Source organism: Diceros bicornis, chromosome X (genome assembly GCF_020826845.1).
Source record: "Diceros bicornis minor isolate mBicDic1 chromosome X, mDicBic1.mat.cur, whole genome shotgun sequence".
NCBI lineage: Eukaryota > Metazoa > Chordata > Mammalia > Perissodactyla > Rhinocerotidae > Diceros > Diceros bicornis.
The window spans coordinates 64,280,539-64,308,065 of NC_080781.1; the positions used below are offsets into that span (position 1 = coordinate 64,280,539).

The 27,527-nt window shown below is 38.3% G+C and overlaps 1 protein-coding gene across 5 annotated transcripts in view; it reads right to left on the reverse strand.

Moving 5' to 3' along the window:
- The window catches only part of SNX12 (sorting nexin 12), a 203,324-nt gene that overhangs the window by 89,129 nt on the left and 86,668 nt on the right, over window positions 1-27,527 (reverse strand). The window contains exon 5 of one of the 5 annotated variants that reach the window (XM_058536132.1): window positions 3,192-3,228. The exons of 3 other annotated variants lie outside the window; for them this stretch is intronic. In XM_058536132.1, coding sequence (XP_058392115.1) covers window positions 3,217-3,228 — 12 coding nt within the window. In that variant the 3' untranslated portion in view covers window positions 3,192-3,216. Of the gene's footprint in view, window positions 1-3,191; window positions 3,229-22,276; window positions 22,298-27,527 lie in introns of those variants that run through there. One more of the 5 variants, XM_058536135.1, reaches the window with a different exon arrangement.

Consider the following 27,527-nt stretch of genomic DNA (forward strand, 5'->3'; position numbering starts at 1 on the left):
GAACACAAAGGCCAGAGTCATGAAGGTTTCAGGGATAGGAAGAGAACAGACTAGAAAGGTTTAAGGTGAGGCCAAGCTGCCCTCAGCTGGCACTAAACTGACCGTTCTCCCTAGCCGCTTCAGTCTCTGTGGACCAAGCCTTCCTCCCCATCTTCCCTGTCTATCTGGTTTCTGACTATCTGGGGTGAGTAAACCCAAGAATTATGGCCTCATCCTGCCTCTGGGATCAGCAAAAAGAGCCCTGGACATGAGGCAACAGAATGGACATTGCTCTGCTGAAGTTTCATTTCTGTGTTGGAGTCTGGAGCTCTCTGGATTGATATTTCACTTCTAGATAAGGCACAGTAGTTGTAAAAGGGTGTTAGTGGTGGTGGGGGACAAAGATGCAGGTGACAGGAGAGACAGAGAACTAGATTGACTACCATCATACAAATCTCACACAGAAAACATTTAAACACTCTGGCTTAAGGTCAGCCCTGATGATAGCCTCACTTCCTGTAGGAATGCTGACTGGTCAGGCAGAGAGAACTGGGAAAAGGCTGCAGGTCCCTGAAGTGACAGACTTGGAGCTAACCCTCTATATGCCCATTCTTCCTTTCACGCTAAATACAATCCTTATGGTTTACTAGTACAGTAGATCTAACCAGTTAAGATATAGGAATGCATTTAGCAAAAGTGTAACCCTGTAAGACTAACTGCTGATTGAAATCTTTTATCATGTAAAAACAATCTTAGTATTGGAAAGAACCTCAGATGCCATCCTAATCTTCCCTACAGTAAAAAAAAAAATGATGAACACAAAGAAAAAACATGAACGAACTTATGTTTGAAAAAAAATGTCAGGTCCAACACGTAAACAGCTCAGAAGTCATTACTCCTATCCTCACAGGAAAAAAGCTGAACTGAAAATCAACAACTATTCTCAAGTTCTTCAGAGAAATGAGGCCACAGGGCAAAGTACGCCCCCAAAAGTGGGGAGAGACAGGTGAATACAGCAAATCACAGCTTTCGAGAGCAGAAGTCCCCCACTGGAGCTAGTATTAGGATAGGACAACTAAACTGTAATTGACCAATTACTGGAAGCTCTGTGTGGACAACCATGAGAACTAAAAAATCCAGAGGAGGGCCCCAGTCCTAGGGAGGCCCCCACACTTTCATGAGTTTTACCTACATGAGCCCCACTAGGTTCTCGATGTGAATATTGGAGAAAAATTCCCTCATGATTTTGATGGGGAGGGGGCGGGAATAACCATTTTGAAATAACCCAAGGTATTCTGTTCTCCTTAACAAAAACCTGCACTAAAGGTAATTGATTTTACCAGAGCCTAACACCTTGGGTTTTACTACAGTCTAGCCAATCTGGAGGAATGGAAATACCCAACTCCAGCCCCCTCTAGACTTCCTATCTCACCCAAGTTGTGGGCGATGAGGTGGAATGAAAAGCACTTGTAAAGATCACAGCCCAGGAACACAGGCTCACTAAAAGACTGAGACCTAATCATAGGAATATAGAATCCTTCCCCTCCTCTGACACCATACTACCACATCAATGAGGCTCCTGCATAATAACAGGGAATTACAACGGAAAGAACTGCATGTCTCAGACCTTTAAGAATAACTCTCTATGGCAAATCCAAAGACAGTAGGGGACACAAAAAAAGGGCACTAGAGGAAATTTTACCTCTGACACAGCTACAGTAAACAGTAAACCTAGCCGAACTCCTAGACAGATAAAAATAAAATCTCACACTAAATGTCAATTTACCTGAGTTCCTTTTATCTAGTACATCACGTTCAGCTTTCAACAAGACGTTACAAGGCATACTCAATGGCAAAAAACACAGCATAAAGAGACAGAGAAAACATCAGAACCAGACTCTGATATGGCAGAGATTTTGGAATTATCAGAATAGAAATTTAAAATAACTACATGCTAAGGGCTCCATTGGAAAAACTGGAAAACATACAAGAACAGATGGGTAATGTAAGCAGAGAGATGAAAATTCTAAGAAAGAATCAAAAGGAAATGCTAAAAATCAAAAACACTACAACAGAAATGAAGAATGTCTTTTCTGGGCTCATCAGTAGATGGGACATAAATGAGGAAAGAATCAGTGATTTTGATGATATATAAATAGAAACTTCCAAAACTGGAATAAACAGAGAAAAAAGAATGCAAAAGATGGAACATAATATCCAATAATTGTGGGACAATTACAAAAGGTGTAATACATGCATAAGGGGAATACCAGAAAGAGAAGAAAGAGACAAAAGAACAGAGGAAATATTTGAACTTACAATGGCTGAGAATTTTCCAAAATTAATGACAGATAACAAACCACAGATCCAGAAAGCTCAGAGAACAGCAATCCAGGATAAATATCAAAAAATCTATACCTGGGCATATCATATTCAAATTACAGAAAAGCAAAGACAAAGACAAGATCTTTAAAGAATTCAGGGTTAAAAAACAAGGATAAGAATTACATCAAACTTCTCTTCAGAAATCATGTAAGCAAGAAGAGAGTGCAGTGAAATATTTAAAGTATTGAAAGAAAAAACCCACCAACCTAGAATTCTGTATCCAGCAAATTTATCCTTCAAAAGTGAAGGAGATCAGGGGCTGGCCCAGTGGCATAGCGGTAAGTTCGCGTGCTCCACTTCGGTGGCCCAGGGTTCTCCAGTTTGGATCCCAGGCACAGACTGACGCACCACTTGTCAAGCCATGCTGTGGCGGCGTCCCATATAATGTAGAGGAAGATGGGCACGGATGTTAGCCCAGGGCCAATCTTCCTCAGTAAAAAAGAGGAGGATTGGCAACAGATGTTAGCTCAGGGCTAATCTTCCTCACACACACACACACACACACACACACACACACACACACAAAGTGAAGGAGATCAACAACAAAAACAATCCAATTTAAAAAGAGGCAAGTCTTCTCCAAAGAAGATATACAACAAGCACATCAAAAGATGCTCAACATCACAAATCATTAGGGAAATACAAATCAAAACCACAATGAGATACCACTTCACACCCATTAGGATATTAGGATGGCTATTATTTTAAAAAAACAAAAGATAATAAATGTTAGCAAGGATGTTGAGAAATTGGAACACTTATGCATTGCTGGTGGGAATGTAAAATGGTACAGTATGGCAGTTCCACAAAAAGTTAAACATATAATTACCATATTATCCAGAAATCCCACTTCTAAGCATATACCTAAAAGAATTGAAAACAGGAACTTAAACAGATATTTGTACACCATGTTCATGGCAGCACTATTGACGATAGCCAAAAGATGGAAACAACACAAATGACCATTAACAAATGAATGGATAAACAAAATGTGGTATAAACATACAATGGAATATTATTCAGCCTTAAAAAGAAAGGAAATTCTGATACACGCCATAAAATGGAGGAACCTTGAAGATATAATGCAAAGTGATATAAGCCAGATACAAAAGGACAAATATTGCATGACTCCACTTATATGAGGTACCTGGAGTTGTCAAATATATAGAGACAGAAAGTAGAATAGTGGTTTCCAGGGCCCAAGGGAGGAATGGGGAGTTATTGTTTAATGGGTACAGAGTCTCAGTTTGGGATGATGAAAAAGTTCTGGAGATGGATAGTGCTAATGGTTGTATAACAATGTGAATGTAATTAATGCCACTGAACTGTACACGGAAAAATGGTTAAAACAGTCAATTTTAGGCTATGTACATTTTACCACAATAAAAAAAAGAAAAAATGAGACATCTGTATATAGGAACATGGAAATATTTCTACACACTTTCTGTTGTAAAAAACTAAAAGACAACAACCAATGGATCATTGATGAAATTAAAGGAGAAATCAAAAACTATCTGGAAACAAACGAAAATGATAATATGCCATATCAAACCATATGGGATGCAGCAAAAGCGGTCCTGAGAGGGAAACTCATAGCGATACAAGCCCACCTTAACAAACAAGAAAAAGCCCTAATAGGCAACCTTAAATTACACCTAACAGAACTAGAAAAAAAAGAACAAACAAAGCCCAAAGCCAGCAGAAGGAGAGAAATAATAAAAATCAGAGCAGAAATAAATTAAATTGAGACCAAAAAAACAGTAGAAAGGATTAATGAAACAAAGAGTTGGTTCTTCGAGAAGATAAACAAAATAGACAAACCCTTAGCCAGGCTTACTAAGAAAAAAAGAGAAAAGGCTCAAGTAAATAAAATTAGAAATGAAAGAGGAGAAATTACAATGGATACCACGGAAATACAGAGGATTATAAGAGAATACTATGAGAAATTATATGCCAACAAATTGGACAATCTAGAAGAAATGGATAAATTCTTAGACTTATACAACCTCCCAAAATTGAACCAAGAAGAAATGGAGAATCTGAATAGACCAATAACAAGAAAAGAGATTGAAATAGTAATCAAAAACCTTCCAAAAAATAGAAGTCCAGGACCAGATGGCTTCTCCAGTGAATTTTACCAAACATTCAAAGAAGATTTAATACCCATCCTTCTCAAACTATTCCAAAAAATAGAGGAAGATGGAACACTTCCTGAATCATTCTACGAGGCCAACATCACCCTGATACCAAAACCAGACAAAGACAATACAAAGAAAGAAAATTACAGGCCAATATCGCTGATGAACATTGATGCAAAAATCCTCAACAAAATATTGGCAAACCGAATACAACAATACATTAAAAAGATCATACACCATGATCAAGTGGGATTTATACCAGGGACGCAGGGATGGTTCAACATCCGCAAATCAATCAACGTGATACATCACATCAACAAAACAAAGAATAAAAACCACATGATCGTCTCAATAGACGCAGAGAAGGCATCTGACAAGATACAACATCCATTTATGATAAAAACTCTCAATAAAATGGGAATAGAAGGAAAGTACCTCAACATAATAAAGGCCATATATGACAAACCCACAGCCAACATCATACTCAACGGGGAAAGACTGAAAGCCATTCCTCTGAGAACAGGAACGAGGCAGGGCTGCCCACTCTCACCACTCCTGTTCAACATAGTACTGGAGGTTTTGGCCAGAGCAATTAGGCAAGAAAAAGGAATAAAAGGAATTCAAATAGGTAACGAAGAAGTGAAACTCTCACTATTTGCAGATGACATGATTGTATATATAGAAAACCCTAAAGAATCTGTTGGAAAACAAATATAAACAATCAACAACTACAGCAAAGTTGCAGGGTACAAAATCAATCTACAAAAATCAGTTGCATTTCTGTATGCTAATAATGAACTAACAGAAAGAGAGCTCAAAAAGATAATACCATTTACAATTGAATCAAAAAGAATAAAATACCTAGGAATAAATCTTACCAAGGAGGTGAAGGACCTATACAATGAGAACTACAAGACATTATTGAAAGAAATCCATGATGACATAAAGAAATGGAAAGATATCCCATGCACGTGGATTGGAAGAATAAACATAGTTAAAATGTCTATATTACCTAAAGCAATCTACAGATTCAATGCAATCCCAATCAGAATCCCAATGACATTCTTCACAGAAGTAGAAAAAAGAATACTAAAATTTATATGGGGCAACAAAAGACCCCGAATAGCTAAAGAAATCCTAAGAAAAAAGAACAAAGCAGGAGGCATCACAATCCCTGACTTCAAAACATACTACAAAGCAATAGTAATCAAAACAGCATGGTACTGGTACAAAAACAGACACACAGATCAATGGAACAGAATTGAAAGCCCAGAAATAAAACCACACATATATGGACAGCTAATTTTCGACAAAGGTGCTAAGAACATGCAGTGGAGAAAGGAAAGTCTCTTCAATAAATGGTGTTGGGAAAAATGGACAGCCACATGAAAAAGAATGAAAGTGGACCATGTGCTATCGCCATTCACAAAAATTAACTCAAAATGGATCAAAGACCTGAAGGTGAGACCTGAAACTATAAAACTCATAGAAGAAAATATAGGCAACACACTATTTGACATTGGTTTTAAAGGAATCTTTTCAGATGACATGCCTACCCAGACTAGGGAAACTAAAGAAAAAATGAACAAGTGGGACTTTATCAGATTAAAGAGCTTTTAAAAGACAAATGAAACCAGAATCAAGAGGAACAGACAACCAACCAGCTGGGAGAGAATATTTGCAAAACATACATCTGACAAGGGGTTGATCTCCATAATATATAAAGAACTCACACAACTGAACAACAAAAAAACAAACAACCTGATCAAAAAATGGGCAGAGGAAATGAAGAGACACTTCTCCAAGGAAGATATACAGATGGCCAATAGGCACATGAAAAGATGCTCAACGTCACTAATCATCAGGGAAATGCAAATCAAATCAACACTAAGATACCACCTCACGCCCGTTAGAATGGCTATAATCACCAAGACAAAAACCAACAAATGTTGGAGAGGATGTGGAGAAACAGGAACCCTCATACACAGCTGGTGGGAATGCAAATTGGTGCAGCCTCTATGAAAAACGGTATGGAGATTCCTCAAAGAATTAAAAATAGAGATGCCCTATGATCCAGCCATCCCACTACTGGGAATCTATCCAACGAACCTGAAATCAACAATCCAAAGAGGCTTATGCACTCCTATGTTCATTGCAGCATTATTCACCATAGCCAAGAAGTGGAAGCAACCTAAGTGTCCCTCGACTGACGACTGGATTAGGAAAATGTGGTATATATATACAATGGAATACTACTCAGCCATAAAAAAAGACAAAATCCTCCCATTTGCAACAACATGGATGGGCCTGGAGGGTATTATGTTAAGTGAAATAAGCCAGAAAGAGAAAGACAAACACTGTATGATCTCACTCATATGTGGAATATAAACCAACACATGGACAGAGAAAACTGGACTGTGGTTACCAGGGGCAGTGGGGGTGGGGGGTGGGCACAAGGGGTGAAGGGAGTCATATATATGGTGATGGACAAACAAAAATGTACAACCCAAAAATTTCACAATGTTAGAAACCATTAAAACATCAATAAAAAAAAACTAAAAGACATGTAGAAACTGTAGTAATCTTAAAACTCTATAAAAATGTTTACAGAAATACTTTCTTTAGTTAGCTTCCAGTTCTAAAGTTGTACCTTGATTAATCTGATTGTTTCCCATGTTTCCATTAGTAACACACTTGTAAACCACTTCTACAGATGGCTAATCTCATCTCTTAGATGACAATTCTTATTAAAATTTCAATGAGTAATTCTTTTTCCAAGTTCTTAGCTTCCAATGTACTCATTATAGCACTAATCATTTTACCTGACAATAGCTATTCATTAATCAATTCCCAGTGAGCATTACAAGACACTTAACGTCCAGTAACAAGAAAGAAAAAATTAGAATCCCTGAAACAGAGGGTTACTGATATGCTTTCAAATCTAGGATGTATGGAAAATGAAAATATGAGACTCCCTGGTGATTCCCAGAGAAAATAATATTAACATAGTCAATGTACTGTGTGGCTTATCAAATAAGTATCATAGAAACATTAATGAGATCATTTGGAATCTGACAGAAGGAAGTCTTGTGGAAGTAGTTAGGTGGGGGTTGGCTATATGCACAGCCATTACACATAGAAAAAAAGACTAGAACATACACCAAAATGTTAATATTGATTATCTCTGGGAAGTAGGGTTAGTAGTTTTCTTTTCTTTTTTGTTTATTTATCTGTATTTTCTAAAATTTCTGAAACAAATATGATAATTACTATAATAGGAAAAATCCAAACAATAAAATTTATCAAGGACATCACCAAAATGGCAACGTAGGAGATCCCAGCCTCCATCCTCCCACAAAGATCAATAATTAGACAGCTATCCATGAACAAAAACAGCTCTGGGAGAGCTCTGGAGTCCACTTAAGAAACTTTAGCAACACAGTGGAACAAAAAACCTGAGAATAACCATAAAAGAAGAGAAAGAAGACAGCTTCATTTTGCCTGCATCATCCCATCCCCCAAGCCACCATTGCTCAGCACCAAGAGGGAACTTCCCAGCTAGAAAGAGTTCCTCTCGCCAGGAAAGGAAGACTGGGGTGAGTGACCAGCTTCCCCAGCCTTTTGGGCACCATATGAAGGTTCCACTTCAGTTTCACTTCACCCAGACTAGCAAAGCTGAGCCATATACAGATGGCTAGGAACAAGGAAGAAGAACAGGGGCTACCAATGTAGTCACGCAGTAGAAGCAATTGCAGTTCACAGTGATCTGCTCTGTAGATAAACACAGATTTCACCACAGGGGAAGAAACTAATGGCCAACACAGCCACTGTAGACGCCCCACAGATTTCACCATCTTTTGCCCCACAGGTATTCACATTCACTGACACCAGCTACCTGAGTCCCTCCCCCATTGGAGCCTGGGAACCTCACTGGCAGCCAGTCCAGGCCTCTGTGGCTACATGAGTGCAAGATACCAGCCTAGACCCTCACAGATGACCCCCACTGCCATGTGCATGCTTGTGGCTAGCCCCTCCAGCTGTGCACTTGCATGCTGCTGGCTTGACATCTGTCACTGGCTTCCACTGCAGTGTGCACACCCAGGGGGAGACTATGCAGCCATGGGAGAGCAGGCCAACAGCCAGGGCCCCTGCAGCTGCCAGTGAGCCCATAGTTGGCCCCAACCTTTGTTACATGCTTTGGCCCCCACCACTACACGTGTGTCTGCATCCAGCCCTTGCTACTACAAAGGGACCTGTAGCTAACCGCTGTAGCTAAACGTGTGCAACCAGTGGCTCTGGCCACCACTGCTACATGTCCTGGTCCCTAGCCATGGTAACAGGAAGTGCTGCTCAAGACCCCAACAGCCCTTGCAGCCACTGTGGACCCCCTGCAGTGATCATCAAGGACCACAGAGTTGTCAGTGCTGTGGAATCCAGTGGCCTGAGCTGAAAAGACATAACACCCCCCTGAACCTAGTGCTATCGCATGCCCCTGCACCTGGTGCCCTACACCACTAGACTCAGTGTCACAGCATGCTCAAGTGAGCCCCCACCCCCAGGTGAAAGGCTTCCCTTATCAAAGACAGTCCATAAAGTCTAGAAGAGGTGACTGCTTCTTCAAATGGGCAGGCACCTACACAAGGCTACAAGGATCATGAAGAATCAGGGCAGCATGATTTCACCAAAGGAATACAGTAAACCTCCAGTAACTGTCCTCAAAGAAATGGAGATCCAGGAAGTGCCCAACTAACAATTCAAAATAATTGTTCTAAAGATGTTCAGAGAGCTACAAGAGAACACGGATAAACAATTTAATGATATCAGAAAACAACACAAGAACAAAATGAGAAATGCAACAAAGAGATAAAAAACATAAAAAAGAACCAAAGAGAAATTTTGGAGTTGAAGAATACAATGACTGAACTGAAAATTCAATGGCAGGCTTGAACAAGCAGAAGAAAGAATCAGTGAGGTAGAAGATAGAACAATTCAAATTATCCAATCAAAGGATCAAAAAGAAAAAAGTATGAAAAGAAATAAAGAAAGCCTACAGGACTTACAGGACAGCATCAAGAGAAATAATGTATGCATCATGGAGTCCCAGTAGGAGAAGAGAGGGAGAAAAGGGTAGAAAGCCTATTTTAAGAAATAATGGTTGAGAACTCCCCAAACCTGGGGAGAGATTTGGACATCCAACTTCATGAAGTTAATTGGTCATACCAAAATTTCAATCCAAAATGATCTTCTCCAAGAAACGTAAGAATAAAACTGTCTAAAATCAAGAAAAGAGAGAATTTTAAAAGCAGCAAGAGAAAAAAATCTCTCATACAAGAGAATTAACTCCCCATAAGGCTATCAGAGGATTTCTCAGCAGAGACCTTACAGGTCAGGAGAAAATGAGATGCTATTTTTACAGTGAAGAAAGAAAAAAACTTCCAACCAAGAATACTTTCCCCAGCAAAATTATCCTTCAGAAATGAGAGCAAGATAAAGATTTTCCTTAATAAATAAAAATTGAGGGAATGCATCACCACTAAATGTGCCTTATAAGAAATGCTAAAGGAGTTCTTCAAGCTAAAACAAAAGGATGCTAATTAGTAACATGAAAACATATGAAAATATATAACATGCTGGTAAGAGTAAGCATATAGACAGATTCAGAATACCCTAATACTATAATGTGGTGATGTGTTACCTACTAAATTCTAGTATAAAGGTTAAAGGACAAAAAGTATTAAAAAGAGCTATAGCTCCAACAATTTGTTAATGGATACACAACATAAAAAGATGTAAATAGTGACATAAACCTAAAAGGGAGGAAGTAAAAGGATAGAGGTTTTGTATGCAATCAAAGTGTTTGTATGTGAGACATTGCTCAGTGTAAAATAGGCTGATATATATATATATATATATATATATATATATATATATATATATATATATATGATGTTTTATGTAAGCCCCATAGTAACCATGAAGCAAAAATCTATAGTAGATTCATAAAAGATAAAGAGAAGGAAATCAAAGACTACTACTATGGAAAATCATCAATTCACAAAGGAAGGCAGAAAGAGAAGAAGAAAAAAACAAGGGAAATACAAAACAGCCAGAAAACAATTAATAAGGTGGCATTAGTAAGTCCTTACCTATTACTAATTACTCTAAATATAAATGGATTGAATTCTCCAATCAAAAGATACAGTGATTGGATGGATTAAAAAAAAACAAGTCTCAACTACAGCTACCTACAAGAGACTCACTTCAGCTTTAAGAACACACATAGGCTTATAGTGAAGGGATGGAAGAAGATATACCATGCAAATGGAAACCAAAAACAAGAAAGGGAAGCTATACTTATATCAGAAAATAGACTTTAAGCCAAAACCAGTAACAAGAGACAAAGATGGTCGTTACATAAAGATAAGGGGGTCAGTATATCAAGAAGATATAACAATCATAAATATATATGAACCCAACATCAAAGCACCTAAATATATTAAATACAAACAGATCTGAAAGGAGAAACAGACAACAATACAATAATAGAAGGTGAGTTCAATATCCCACTATCAACAATGGATAGATCATCCAGACAGAAAATCAACAAGGAAATGCTGGGCTTGAAGCATACTTTAGACCAGATACACCTAACAGACATACAGAACATTCCATCCAAAAGTAGCAGAATACACATTCTTCTCAAGTGCATGTGGAACATTCTTCAGGATAGATCATATGACAGGTCACAAAACAAGTCTTAGCAAATTTAAGATTGAAATCATACCAAGTACCTTCTCCAACCACAATGGTATGAAACAAGAAATCAATAACAGGAGGAAAGCGGGAAAATTTACAAATATGTGGAAATTAAACAACACACTGCTAAACAACCAATGGGTCAGAGAAGAAATAAAAGTGATCAAGAAATATCTTGAAACAGGGCCGGCCCTGTGGCTTAGTGGTTGAGTGCACGCGCTCCGCTGCTGGCGGCCTGGGTTCAGATCCTGGGCGCGCACCGATGCACCGCTTCTCTGGCCATGCTGAAGCCGCGTCCCACATACAGCAACTAGAAGGATGTGCATCTATGACATACAACTATCTACTGGGGCTTTGGGGGAAAAATAAAAATTAAAAAAAAAAAAGAAATATCTTGAAACAAATGAAAATGAAAACATAACATATCAAAACTTATGGGATGCTGCAAAAGAACTTCTAAGAGAGAAGTTTATAGTGATAAATACCTACCTTAAGAAAAAAGAAAGATCTCAAATAAACCACCTAACTTCACACCTCAGGGACCTAGAAAAAGAAGAACAAACTAAGCTGAAAGTTAGTGGAAGGAAGGAAATAACAAACATCAGAGCAGAAATACATAGAGACCAGAAAACAATAGAAAAAATAATAAAATTAAGAGTTGGAGTTTTTTTTACAATAAAATTTAAAAACCTTTAGCTATGCTAACTCAGAAAAAAGGAGAGAGGACTCAAATAAATAAAATCAGAAATGAAAGGAAACCACAGTATGATACCACAGAAATAGAAAGGATCATGGCAGACGACTATGAACAATTATATGCCAACAAACTAGACAACCTAGAAGAAATGGATAAATTCCTAGAAACACACAACTTACAAGACTGAATCATGAAGAAATAGAAAATATGAAAAAACCAATAACAAGGAGATTGAATCAGTAATAAAAACCTCCCAAAAAAGAGAAGCACAAACAAATAGTTTCACTGGTGAATTATACCACACATTTACAGAAGAATTAATGGCAATCCTCCTGAAACTCTTCCAAAAAATTGGAGGAGAGAACACTCCTAAACTCATTTTATGAGGCCAAGAGTACCCTAATACCAAGGTCAGATAAGGACACTATCAAGAAAAGAAAACTATAAGCCAATATCCCTGATGAATACAGATGCAAAAATTCTCAAAAAAATATTATCAAATCAAATTCAACAGTACATTAAAAGGATCATACACCATGATCAAGTGGGATTTATCCCTGGGATGCAAGGATGGTTCAACATATGTAAATCAATGTGATACACCACACTGATAGAATGAAAGATAAAAATCATATGATCATCTCAATAGTTGCAGAAAAAGCATTTGACAAAATACAACAGCCTTTCATGATAAAAACACTCAACAAATTGGGTATAGAAGGAACATACCTCAATATAATAAAAGCCACATATGACAAGCCCACAGCTAACAACATACTCAATGGTGAAAGGTTGAAAGCTTTCCCTCTAAGATCAGGAACAAGAAAATGGTGTCCACTCTCACTACTCTTATTCAACATAGTACTGGAATTCCTAGCCAGAGCACTCAAGCAAGAAAAAGAAATAAAATGCATCCAAATCAAGAAGGAAGAAGTAAAATTGTCTCTGTTTGCAGATGATGTGATCTTATATATAGAAAATCCTAAAGATTTCATAAAAAAACTGATAGAGCTAATAAATTCAGTAAAGTTGCAGGATACAAAAATCAACATACAGAAATCAGTTGTGTTTCTATACACTAACAATGAAACATCTGAAAAGAAATAAATAAAACAATCCCATTCACAATAGCATCAAAAACAATAAAAGATTTAAAAAGAAATTTAACCAAGGAGGTGAAAGATTTCTACACTATAAACTACAAGACTTTGATGAAAGAAATTGAAGAAGACACAAATGGAAAGATATCCCATATTCAAGGATCAGAAGAATTAATATTGTTAAAAGTCCATACTACCCAAAGCCATCTTATAGAATCAATGCAATTCCTATCAAAATTCCAAAGGTATTTTTTCACAGAAATAGAAAAAAAATCCTAAAAGTAGTATGGAACCACAAGAGGCCCTAAATAGCCAAAGTAATCCTGAGAAAGAAGAACTAAGCTGGAGGCATCACACCTTCTGATTTCAAACTATACTACAAAGCTATAGTCATCAAAACAGTATAGTTTTGAAATAAAAATAGACATAATAGACCAATGGAACAGAATTGAGAGTCCAGAAATAAACCCTCGCATATAGTCAACTAATATTTGACAAAGGAGCCAAAAATACTCAATGGGGAAAGAACAATCTCTTCAATAAATGCTGGGAAAACTGGATATCCAGATGCAAAAGAATGAAACTGAACTCCTGTCTTAGACCAGTCAAAAAAATTAACTTGAAATTGATTAAAGACTTAAACATAAGACCTGAAACCATAGAACTCCTAGAAGAAAACATAGGGAAAAAGCTCCTTGACATTTGTCTTGGCAATGATTTTTTGGATATGACATCAAAAGCACAAACGACAAAAGCAAAAATGAGTAAGTGGGATTATATCAACCTAAATAGCTTCTGCATAGCCAAAGAAACAATCAACAAAATGAAAAGGCAACCTACTGAATGGGGGAAAATATTTGCAAATCATATATCTGATAAGGGGTTAATATCTAAAGAACTCATACAACTCAATAGTAAAATACCAAACAATCTGATTTTAAAAATAGGCAGAGGAAATGAAAACATACAAACGGCAAACACGTACATGAAAAGGTGCTCAACATCACTAATCATCAGGGAAATGTAAATTAAAACAATGAGATATCACCTCACACCTGTTAGAATGGCTATCATAAAAAATACAGGAGATAACAACTGTTGATGAGGATCTGGAGAAAATTGGTGCAGCCGCTATGGAAGACAGCGTGGAGGTTCCTCAAAAAACTAAAAATAGAACTTCTATATGATCCAGCAATCCTACTTCTGGGTATATAGCCAAAGGAAATGAAAACAGGATATCAAAGAGAGAGCTGCACTCCCATGTTCATTGCAGTATTTACAATAGCCAAGATATGGAAACAACCTAAGTGTCCACCAATGGATGAATGGATAAAGAAGATGTGGGATATGTATACAATGGAATGTTATTTAGTCATGAAAAAGAAGGAAATCCTGCCACTTGCAATAACATGGATGAAACTTGAGGGCATTATGCTAAGTGAAATAAGCCAGACAGAGAAAGACAAATACTGTAGGATATCACTTATGTGTGGAATCTAAAAAAGCTGAACTCACAGAAACAGAGAGCAGAGTGGTGGTTTCCAGGGGCTGAGGAGTGGGGGAAATGGAGAGATGTTGGTCAAAGGGTACAAACTTCCAGTTACAAGATGAATAAGTTCTGGGGATGTAATGTACAGCATCGTGATTATAGTTAACGATACTGTATTATATACTTGAAATTTACTAAGTGAGTAGATCTTAAATACTCTCACCACAAAAAAAGAAATGGTAATTATGTGACATGATGGAAATGTTAGCTATTGCTATGGTGGCAATCATTTTGCAACATACAAGTGTATCAAATCAATATGCTGCACATGTTAAACTCACACAATGTTATACAGCAATAATATCTCAATAAAGCTGGAGGGAAAAAAAGCTATCAAAGAGATGGTTCATTTTAATAGTAACTGAGCTGAGTTGCATTTTCTAGTAGCTTTTTCAGCCATGGAGTGAACAAAATCTTCTAGGACAAAGTAACAGGGTAGATGGGACCCAGAGAGACTGATTGTACTCTATGATAAGTATTCTCTAGAATATAAAATGAAGTAATGAACAGGAGTCCAAGCTTTTGTTCTCTTGTGTCTCTCTCCCTCTCGTCTCTTCTCTGGTTTTGTTCCACACTCTGAGCATCCTAAGTTAACTTATATATATTCTTCATCAGAAGAATCTATAAGGAAGATTGTCTCTCTAGACTCTGGCTCTGTCAATTATCCCTTTTCTGCTGTATTTTCAACATTTTCTTGTCTACATACAGGGAAACTTAACTTTCTCCACTCTAAAACAAACTAAAAACACTTATATCCACCCTATCTCATTACAAACTCCCATACTTTCTCCCTCCTTCTCTTCAAAGCCAGATTTCTGGAAGAATTAATCTATATCCAGTCTGTACTTTCTCCTTTTCCATTCATTCAGTTCACTGCAGTCTGGTTTCTGCTATGATTCTAGGAAATTATAAAGGAAAGCTTCCTCGTTGCTGGATTCACTGTCCTGTATTCACATAGCCTAAGGCTATTAATTGCTCTTACTTCTCAAAAGTTCCTCTTCTTGGCCTCTGGGACACTACTGTCTCCTCATCCTCCTATCTTTCTTACCTTTCCCTGTCAGAATCTCCTCTTCTTTCCAACCCTTACTCTTTGGGGTTCCCCAGGATTATGTTCTAGTCTCTCTTCTCACACCACAAAGGAAAAAGTTAATCTACTTACACAGCTTCAACTATCATCTATACAGTGATAGATCCCCAAATTTTTAATACTAGCCCCAAACTCCTGCTTAAGCTTGAGACCTCTATTTCCAAATTACTTTTAAGCATCTCTACCTATATGCTACAAGGGCACCTTAAGCTCTACTGATCTAAAATCAGGCTTATCTTCTCTACTGCCCAAATCCCCTATAATCTATTGGATTCCTAAATTATAATCTCATTCTCAATCACAAGCCAGCTTCCCAAACTAGAAGCTTTTGCTTTTCCCTAACTACCTCTTCTCCCTAACCCTGCACAATTAATCAATCAGCATACAATTCTATTGATTCTACCTTATAAATATCATTCTGTCAAACCCAGTCTTTCTCCTGCACTCCCACAATCTAGGTGCAGACTCATAATATCAGCTTGGACTACTTACTACAACACCTGCCAACTTGTCCTGCCACCATTCTCTCCCCACTCCAGATCAGTTCAGCTTCAAAACTGCTTTCAAAATGATCTTTACAAAACAAAAGCAAACCACTCTTTTGACTCCCCAGTGTCTACAGGATAAAACCCAAACTCCTTGGTCTAGCATAGTATGATCCAGTCTAGCATACAAGCCTCACTTTCTACTCCATCCCCAACTCCTGCATACTAAGCCTCTCACCATTCCACAAACACACCAGGCCATTTTATGTCTCCATGTCTTAACACATTGTATTCCCTCCTCTTAGAATGTCCTCCTCTTTCTTCCTCACCTGACAATGCCCTGGATGTCTGAGAAGAGAGAATCTGCTTTATTCTCTACGGCATCCTCCATGTGTCTGACATGTAGATGGTTCACAACAAATACCTATAGCATGATTGAATAACAGAGAGATTTCATGCCTCAACCCCATACTTCACCCTCAGCCATACAGAATTTCAATGCCTGCACACATGCTCTTACCTCCAAATCTTTGCACACGCTGTACCCTTCTAACTCTCAGGGAAAAAAAATGCATATGTGACTTCTCAGGAACCAGAAACTAGCTATCATTCACTGAGCAGTTTTGCTAAGTAATTTATGTTCATTAGCTTATTTTAAGCCTTAATCAATACTGTGAGGTAAATATTATCATCATTTTACAGATTAAAAAAACCCTGAGATGCAGAAGTGTTAAATAACTTTTCCATCTTGTAAATGGGATTTAAATGCAGGTCTTCAAAGCCTGAACCTTTAACCACTGTGCTCTAGACAATGTGTATTATACACAAGTGATTGCTCCGTCCTCTATGTTCCCATACCACTCTGTTCACCTCTCTGTAATGGCAGTTACCACACAAGAATGTGATATTTCTGTTAACACAAAATCGTCTCCATTAGACTGTAAGCTCCATTGTGATAGCAACAAAGTCTCACTAATCTTTGTATCCCCTGTGTGTTTAGCACATTATAAGTGTTCAATAAATGTTCACTGTATAAATGAATTCCAAAACCTCTCTCTGGCAGTAGCCTTTTGGTTGCTACCTTGCTTTTCTTCTTCTTGCTGTATCCTTTCATTATTCATTCAACTATAGGCACTGAAGACTGACAACTTGGTAGTGTTTAATAAAGATTGCCTTTCATATACTAAGTGAATTTGTAAGAAGTGGTCAACAGAGGAATAGATCAGGAGTGCTTCTTTATGTTGGGGGGACTTTATTCTGTAGCATTATTGATCACATTAATATTGTATTTTTAAACCATTTTCTTGTATTAGATACAAATAAACACAGTAGTAATGATGTGTATTATTTTAGGAATCAAGGTTCTCAGTAGAAAAGAAAAGAAAGTACAATCACAGAATCAAGAATTTAGGAACACCGTTGAGCATTACTGTTGAGCTTATTAATCATGTTGATATTAACTATTTTATTGGTATCGTGAAGAATACAGAAAACTGTTAAAGATAGCAGTTAGGAGACATTCTCTAACTCAAGGGGAATATTAGTAGAATGAACCTGTAAGTTCTGACCTTGAGTCAGATGAAGCCATGTGAAATATCCAAAATCCAATTGGATCTAAGTTTAAGGACCCTTGGGAGTTATATAGTCCTATGAATACAAAAGAATGCACAATTCCATCAGGTCTTATGTCTTAAAATTAAATGCAAAAGACATTACTATGAAACATCAAGTTTAAGAGTCTCTAGAGATATTTACTTCTTAATGTAAATATATGTAAATATCTTAACATATGCAAATTTACATATCTTAAGATTTCAAAATTCAATCAATTGATCAACTTAGGTAGAAGCTGCAGACTTTTAGGGAGAAAAAATATGTAATATAAAAATTGAAGGGCCGCCTGGTGGCACAGCGGTTAAGTTCTTGCACTCTGCTTCAGCGGCCCAGGGTTCACAGGTTTGGATCCTGGGCACCGAATGACGCACTGCTTGTCAAGCCATGCTGTGGCGGCATCCCATATAAAGTAGAGGAAGATGGGCATGGATGTTAGCCCAGGGCCAATCTTCCTCAGTTAAAAGAGGAGGATTGGCAACGGATGTTAGCTCAGGGCTGATCTTCCTCACAACAAAACAAAACAAAACAAAACAAACAAAAAAATTGAACCCAGGTATTTATCCACAGAATACAAAAACACTAATTTGAAAAGATATATGCACCCCTATTATTTATCCATTCATCCATCTGTGGGCACTTAGGTTGTTTCCATATCTTGGCTATTGTAAATAATGCTGCAATGAACACCATAAAAAAAGACAAAATCTTGCCATTTGTGACAATAAGGACGGACCTTGAGGGTATTATGCTGAGCGAAATAAGCCTGACTGAGAAAGATAAATACTGTATGATTTCACACATATGCAGAAGACAAAAACAACAACAAATAAACAAACATATAGATATAGAGAACAGATGTGTGGTGACCAGAGAGGAAGGGGGGTGGGGGAGGGCAAAAGGGGTAAAAGGGGACATATGTATGGTGATGGATGGAAACTAGACTTTTGGTGGTGAACATGATGTAGTGTACACAGAAGTTGAAATATAATGATGTACACCTGAAATTTTAAAAAAAATTGAACCCAGGGAAGTGGGTTAGATAATCCCTATTGATGTATTAGGTATATATACATGTATTAATTTTTTCTTTTTTTTGTCTGGAGTATTTTAAAGCAAATCCCAGATATCATATCATTTCACCTAGTTATTTCCCCCTTGAAGTTATAAAATCATTAACATAATCATATACAGTTGGCCCTCTGTATCCACAGGTTCCACATCCGAGGATTCAACCAACTGCGGATTGAAAGGCCTACGATGGCTGTGTCTGTACTGAACATGTACAGACTTTTTCTTGTTATTACTCCCTAAACAATACAGTATAACAACTATTTACATAACATTTACATTATATTAGGTATTAGAAGTAATCTAGAGATGATTTAAAGTATACGGGAGGATGTGCATAGGTTATATGCAAATACTATGCCATTTTTTATAAGGGACTTGAGTATCCACGGATTTTGGTATCCGCAGGGGTCCTGGAACCAATCTCCTACAGATACTCAGGGATGACCATATAGAGTTTAGTGTTGCCCACTGGGGTCTCAAACAAGATTTCTCAGCCTCCCAGCCCAATTGTCTGCCAGTAAATAGCTTCAGTTAACTGGTATGGTAACTGCCTTCTTAGGTGGGTAAACATCTTTTAAGTTGGGAAGCTTTAGAATAAAGCATAGAAATATTTGAGACTCATTATATGAATATCATTTTTTGTGTTAAAAATGTGGCTTTGCATATTTGATGTTATATGTATTTGTCACCAGAGGGTGGATTTGTTTTGGTAGAATGACATCTTTGTAACCAATTTGAAATGTATTTTAAGGTGAAATCTTACTAAATTATTTTTTTCATCCAGCTTTATTGAAGCATGATTGACAAATAAAATTGCATATATTTATAGTTCATAATGTGATGATTTGATATATGTATACTTTGTGAAACGATTACCACAGTTTAATTAACACATCTATCATTTCATATAGTTACCTTTTGTGCGTCTGTGTGTGTGGTGAGAATGTGTAAGATCTACTTTCTTAGCAAATTTCAAGTATACAATACAGTATTATTAACTATAGTCACCATGCTACACATTAGATCCCTAGAACTTATGCATCATATAACTGAAGGCTTGTACTCTTTGACCAACATCTCCCCATCTCCCCCACCTCCCAGCCCCTGGTAACCACCATTCTACTCTCTGTTTCTATGAGTTTTACTTTTTTTTTAGATTCCACATATAAGTGAGATCATACAGTATTTGTCTTTCTCTGTCTGGCTTATACTTAGCATAATGCTGCAAATGGCAGGATTTCCTTCTTTCTTATGGCTGAATAATATTTCATTGTATATATATATACCACATCTCCTTTATCTATTCATCCATTGATGGACACTTAGATCATTTCCATATCTTGGCTACTGTGAATGGTGCTGCAGTGAACACTGGAGTACAGATATCTCTTTGACATCCTGATTTCATTTCCTTTAGATATATACCTAGGAGTGGGATAGCTGGATCATATAGTAGTCCTATTTTTAATTTTTTTGAGAAACCTCCATACTGTTTTCCGTAACGGCTTACATTCCCACCAATAGTGCACAAGTGTTCCCTTTTCTTCACGTCCTCACCAATACTTGTTACCTCTTGTCTTTTTGATAAAAGTCAGGAGTACTTCTTGAATTAACTTTCTCTTTCAGCAGTCTAATCTACTGACACCTTCTCTTCAACCTATTAATGTTCTCAAGGCTTTGCCCATCTTAAAAAAAAAATAGTGCTCCTTCAATCATGCTTTTTTGTCTAGCTACAGTCTGCTTTCTCTATTGCCCTTTCCCTTTGCCAAACATCTTCAAACAATTGTCTACATTTTCACACCTTCCATTTACTTTTTTTTTTAATTGGGAAATACATTAAGCAAACAAAAAAGGGTGGAGAACAATATAATAAACACCCACGTACCCACAACTCAGTTTTGTTAAATATTAACATTTTGCCAAATTTCCTTCCTATTTTTTTTTTGTTTTATTTTGTTTTTATTTTTTTCCCCTGAGGTCCTCGATGGGCGTTTTTTTTAATTGATGTTTTAATAGTTTATAACATTGTGAAATTTTGGGCTGTACATTTTTGTTTGACCATCACCATATATATGTCTCCCTTTACCCCTTTTGCCCACCCTCTACCCCATTGCCCCTGGTAACCACAATACAGTTTTCTCTGTCCATGTGTTGGTTTATATTCCACACACGAGTGAGATCATACAGTGTTTGTCTTTCTCTTTCTGGCTTATTTCACTTAACATAATACCCTCCAGGCCCGTCCATGTTGTTGCAAATGGGATGATTTTGTCTTTTTTGATGGCTGAGTAGTATTCCATTGTACATATATACCACATCTTCTTGATCCAATCGTCAGTTGAGGGACACTTAGGTTGCTTCCACTTCTTGGCTTATAGTGAATAATGCTGCAATGAACATAGGGGTGCATAAGCCTCTTTGGATTGTTGATTTCAGGTTCGTTGGATAGATTCCCAGTAATGGGATAGCAGGATCACAGGGTATTTCTATTTTTAATTCTTTGAGGAATGTCCATACTGTTTTCCATAGAGGCTGCACCAGTTTGCATTCCCACCAGCTGTGTATGAGGGTTCCTGTTTCTCCACATCCTCTCCAACATTTGTTGTTTTTTGTCTTGGTGATTATAGCCATTCTAACGGGTGTGAGGTGATATCTTAGTGTTGTTTTGATTTGCATTTCCCTGATGATTAGTGATGTTGAACATCTTTTCGTGTGCCTATTGGCCATCTGTATATCTTCTTTGGAGAAGTGTCTGGTCATTTCCTCTGCCCATTTTTTGATCGGGTTGTTTGTTTTTTTGTTGTTCAGTTGTGTGAGTTCTTTATATATTATGGAGATCAACCCCTTGTCAGATGTATATTTTGCAAATATTTTCTCCCAGCTGGTGGGTTGTCTGTTCCTCTTGATTCTGGTTTCGTTTGTCTTGTAGAAGCTCTTTAATCTGATAAAGTCCCACTTGCTTATTTTTTCTTTAGTTTCCCTAGTCTGAGTAGGCATGGCATCTGAAAAGATTCCTTTATGACCAATGTCAAATAGTGTGTTGTCTATATTTTCTTCTATGAGTTTTATAGTTTCAGGTCTCACCTTCAGGTCTTTGATCCATTTTGAGTTAATTTTTGTGAATGGCGATAGCACATGGTCCACTTTCATTCTTTTGCATGTGGCTGTCCAGTTTTCCCAACACCATTTATTGAAGAGACTTTCCTTTCTCCATTGTATGTTCTTAGCTCCTTTGTCAAAAATTAGCTGTCCGTATATGTGTGGTTTTATTTCTGGGCTTTCAATTCTGTTCCATTGATCTGTGTGTCTGTTTTTGTACCAGTACCATGCTGTTTTGATTACTACTGCTTTGTAGTATATTTTGAAGTCAGGGATTGTGATGCCTCCAGCTTTGTTCTTTTTTCTTAGGATTGCTTTAGCTATTCAGGGTTCATTCCTATTTTTTAAAGAAGTAAAACATCACTGCTACAGTTGAAGTATCACGTGTACCTATCACTTCCCCAATCCTCTTCCTACCTCCCCATAGGCAACCACTATTCAGACTTTGGTATCTTATTTCCACGGATGTTTTGATATTCATACTATATATGCACGTATCCCTAAAAAATATGCAGACATGGGAGATGTGGGATCAATAGCCCCCAATGTATCATGTCTTCCTGAATCCACACCCTTGGGTAACCTCCTCCCACACTGACTCTGGATTTGGCCATGTGATTTGCTTTGACCAATGGGATATCTACAAATGTGATACAAGCAGAAGCTTGAAAAACACTTGCAGGGGGCCGGCCCTGTGGCTTAGCGGTTAAGTGCGCGCTCCGCTACTGGTGGCCCGGGTTCGGATCCCGGGCGCCCACCGACGCACTGCTTGTCCGGCCATGCTGAGGCCACGTCTCACATACAGCAACTAGAAGGATGTGCAACTATGACATACAACTATCTACTGGGGCTTTGAGGGGTGGGGAAAGGAGGAGGATTGGCAATAGATGTTAGCTCAGAGCCGGTCTTCCTCAGCAAAAAGAGGAGGATTAGCACAGATGTTAGCTCAGGGCTGATCTTCCTCACAAAAAAAAAAAAAAAGAAAAACACTTGCAGCAGGGCACCACGCGGTCAGCTGGTTGCCCTTTCAGGGAAGAGGACACAGGGGCTACCTTCCCTCTGCTACTTCTGCCACTGCCATGATTCTGGCGTCACTGCTGGTGATGGTGGTGGGCTGCTGGACTGCTGTCTACCTGACCGATTTGGTTCTGAAGGTGAGGGCCTCAGACCTAAAGCCCAGTCCCATGGTGCCCCAGGCTGGGGTGCAAGGCCAGAGCCTTTTCTCTTCACCTGCCTGGCACCTCCTGGGCTGGCAGCCACACGGCAAATGCCCACAGGCACCCTTCTGTGTGGCGCCTGGTTCCATGGTGTGGATAAAGCATGGTGGGCCACGAGAGGGGTGTGGTGGCCTGAGCAGCTGCCACAGTCACATTGCGGGGTGGTGTAGGCCCCGCAGCCTTCAGATCCTGCCTGAGAGGCACCAGTAGTGAGCTTGGGAGGGCCAGGGGCCTGCCAGACCCTGTGGCAGTGCACGAGAGAGGAAAATAAAATGTCTGCCTAGGAAAGGCATTGTTTTCCCTCGTTGTCTTTAAGGCCACGACCCTTTAGAGACTCTAGCGTCAGAATGAATCTAAATCAAGTTGTAATTTAGGTTAGTGGTCTCAAACTTTAAAGTGCATATGATCATCTGGGGTTCAGGTTAAAATGCACATTCTGATTCAGCAGGTCTGTGGTGGAATCTGAGATTCTGCATTTCTAACCAGTTCCCAAGTGCTACCAATGCTGCTGGTCTACAGACTATACTTCCAAGTTAACAAGGATTTAGATAACTAGTTTCTGACTACTCGAATTCTAAATTGCACTCAGCACATCCTTCCTCACACTAACCACCCAAACACACACACCCTGGGTGCACGGTTTATTCTTCAGTTATTTGGGAAGAGTAGCAAAAATTATGAACAATTATCTGACCACATGCTTCAAGCAACCTTTTGGAATTGAATATTGGGGGGTGGGGGTAACTGTATGTATGGAATAAAATCATATAAATTCTCAAATGTTTAATAAAAATTCCAATTATGAATATAAAGCCTTCGTGTTATAAATACCATTTTATTTATTTATTTAGTTATTTATTTTTTTGTAAGGGAGATCAGCCCTGAGCTAACATCCGTGCTAATCCTCCTCTTTTTGCTGAGGAAGACTGGCTCTGAGCTAACATCTATAAATACCATTTTAAATAGAATACTATCATTTAGTATCATGTGTTTTAGGTTTAACAGTAAAATGAAAAGATACTTGAGCTATTAGTTAAAGGTAAGATATAATCAAACATGCCTGTAAGTACCTATACTAATCCTACCTTTTGAGTTTGTCTCTCCCACTTCACTCCCATTGCAGTGTCGTCATCTCTCTCCTGGATTACCATAATAGCCTCTTGTCCTGAGGTGAATAGTGTCCCCCAATAGTCATGTCCACTTGGAACCTCAGAATGTGACCTTATTAGGAAATAGGGTCTTTGCAGATGTAAGTAGTTAAGATGAAGACTTATTGGATTAGGGTGGGCCCTAAATCCAAGTGTCCTTATAAGGCCATGTAAAGACACTGAGAGAACAAAGCAATATAAAGACATGAGTCTCTACAGAAAAGAGGCAGGCAAGAAGGCCACATGAAGAAGGAGGCAGAGATTGGAGTGATGGGGCTACAAGCCAGGGAATGCCAAGGACTGCTCGGAGTACCAGAAGCTAGGAAGAGACAAGGAAGAATTCTTCCCTAGAACTTTCAGAAGCAACATGGCCCTGCCAACACCTTGATTTTGGACTTCTAGCCTCCAGAACTGTAAGAGAATACATTTCTGATGTTTTAAGCCACCCAATTTGTGGTAATTTGTTATGGCAGCCCTAGGAAACTAACACACCTCCTAACTGATCTCCCTGCCGGGGATTGCTTCCTTCCAATCAATTTTCTACACTGCCACCAGGATGGCTCTTTCTAAAATACACATGTAATCACATCACTCATCTGCTTAAAATGCTGCCATAATTTCCCATTGGCCCATGCTGATCTCTGTAGCCTCATCTCTTGCTACTCCATTACATAATCCCTACACATTAACAACATACTACTTGAAGCTCTCCCTGAATGCTATGCTTGTGCACACTTCTGTGCTTGTCTACATACTGTTCCCTCTGCCTGGAATATACCCCCTGCGCCATCAAATTTTTCTTCTCTATATCTCCACAACCCAGTATGCAAGGAGTGGCAGTAGTGAATATAGAATGGTTTTTCAAGAAATCTGGCTGTGAAGGCCAAGAATCTTTTGTCGGTTGCAAATTTTGAAATCAGAGAATCTGGAGTCTACTTTCTAACATACACTGCTAGAAAGGGATCCCCTATTCATCCAAAGCCATTCTCCCAACATTCTGTGATTGGTCCTTTTCTGTTTTCCCTCTGCTATTTTTCCCCTTGGCGATGGCATCCAATCTTATGGCTTCAAGTACCATCTATTATAATTGAGACTAGCAAATCTCTATCTCTACTTTTAATCTCTCTCTCAAGTTCAAATAACTGGTAGTTGTCCCACAGCACACTGGTGCTCTGTTCATTTTTCTTCTAGTCATTTCTTTCTCTGTATGTTTAATTTTGGACAATTTCTATTGCTGTGTCTTCAAATTCACTAATCTTTTCTTCAGAAGTGTCTAATTTGTTAATCCAGTCAAGTATATTTTTTCTCAGACATTGTATCTATCATCTCTAGAAGTTTAATTTCAGTCTTTTTATATCCTCTATGATTACATGATTACATGCTCATGTTTTCCTCTACCTTACTGAACAAATAGAGTATATTCATAATAACTCTTTTAATGTCCTTGTCTACTAATTCTATCGTCTGTGCTATTTCTGGGTTTGTATCTGTTGATTGATTTTACTCATATTTTCCTGCTTTGTATACCTGATCATTTGTTATTAGATGCAAGGCATTGTGGATTTTATGTTGTTGGATGCTGGATTTTTTTCTTTATTGTTCCATTAAACACTTTTGAGATTTGTTCTGGGATACAGTTAAGTTACTCAGAAACAGTTTAATCCTTTCAAGGCTTTCTGTTAAATTTTATTAGGCAGGACCAGAGCAACCTTTAGTCTAAAGCTAATTTATCCCCACTACTGAGGCAATACTCTTCTCTTTCTTTCTCTTTCTCTCTGTGTCTCTCTCTGTGTAGGTATCTCCTCTTTGGTACTGTGCCCTGTGAATTTTAGCCACTTCAACCACCCTGAATTCTCAACTCTGTCTCCTAAAGTCAGAGAGACTGCTAGGATCTAGCTAGGCTTCCTCTCTCTGAACTATCGTTTCATGTATTTTGTCCAGTTTTGTAATTGTTTAAGGCCTCAGGGTAAATCCAGTCCTTGTTACTCCATCATAACCAGAAGCATAAGTCCTTAGCCTTTTGAAAAGATCAGTGCATCTACTCTGAAAAAACAGATTGTAGAGGGCAAAAGTGGTACCAGGGAGACTAGGCTATTGCAATAAAATCCAGGTAGAATTGATCAAATTGGACTAGGGTGGTAGCAGTGGAGGTGGAGAGAAATAGATTCTGGGTACATTTTTGTTTGTTGTTTGAGAGTAGCAAGCAGATCTGTTACTTACCACTAAACCTTTAGCACAGTACGTGGCCCTTAGTAGATGTTTAATAAGCAAAAGGCAATATGTCACCCCCAGTGACTAGCTCAAAGATAAATAAGATGTGGTCACTGTCCACAAGAAACTAACAATCTAATGCTGAAAAAGAAATCTGATTGGGGCCAGCCCGGTGGCATAGCGGTTAAGTGCACACGCTTGGCTTCGGCGGCCCAGGGTTCACAGGTTGGGATCCTGGTGGCGCATCGATGCATCGCTTGTCAAGCTATGTGGTGGCGGCATCCCACATAAAGTAGAGGAAGATGGGCACGGATGTTAGCCCAGGGCCAATCTTCCTCAGCAAAAAGAGGAAGATTGGCATCGGATGTTAGCCCAGGGCTAATCTTCCTCACCAAAAAAAAAAAAAAAATCTGATTATGTTACCCTATTGGCTCAAAAGCCCTTTGATGGCTTTCCGTTACTTACAAAATAAAGTCAAAACTCCTTAGTACATTACGCAAGGTCCTTCTTGATGAACTTCTATTCTTTCCTTCTAGCCCATCTGCAACTAAACCACTACTCTGCCAAACTTGCACACTCTAATCTCACCAGACTACAAGTAAATAGGTGTTGAGTGAACAAATAAATGACATTATACAAAAAATATATGTACAGTTCTAATATTTTCTAGTTCCTGATTTTATCTTAGGAAGATAATAAATTCAGGGAATCAGCATCTTACACCAAGCCACAGCTATTTCGAATTTCTAATAATTTAGAATAGATTATTTACCCTAACACTTGGCTCCCCTTCTCAAACATCCTATTCTTGTTAGTGGTACCACAATTCTTCCAGTCTTTTAAGTAAAAGTCTTGGCCTCATCTTTGGATACAGGGTTCAAAAACAGAGCTCTTATTTATTCTATTATAATGTGTCTCATTTACACATCCTTCTTCAATGCTATTGGGACCACTACTGTCCAGGATCTCATTGCTTCACACCTGGATTACC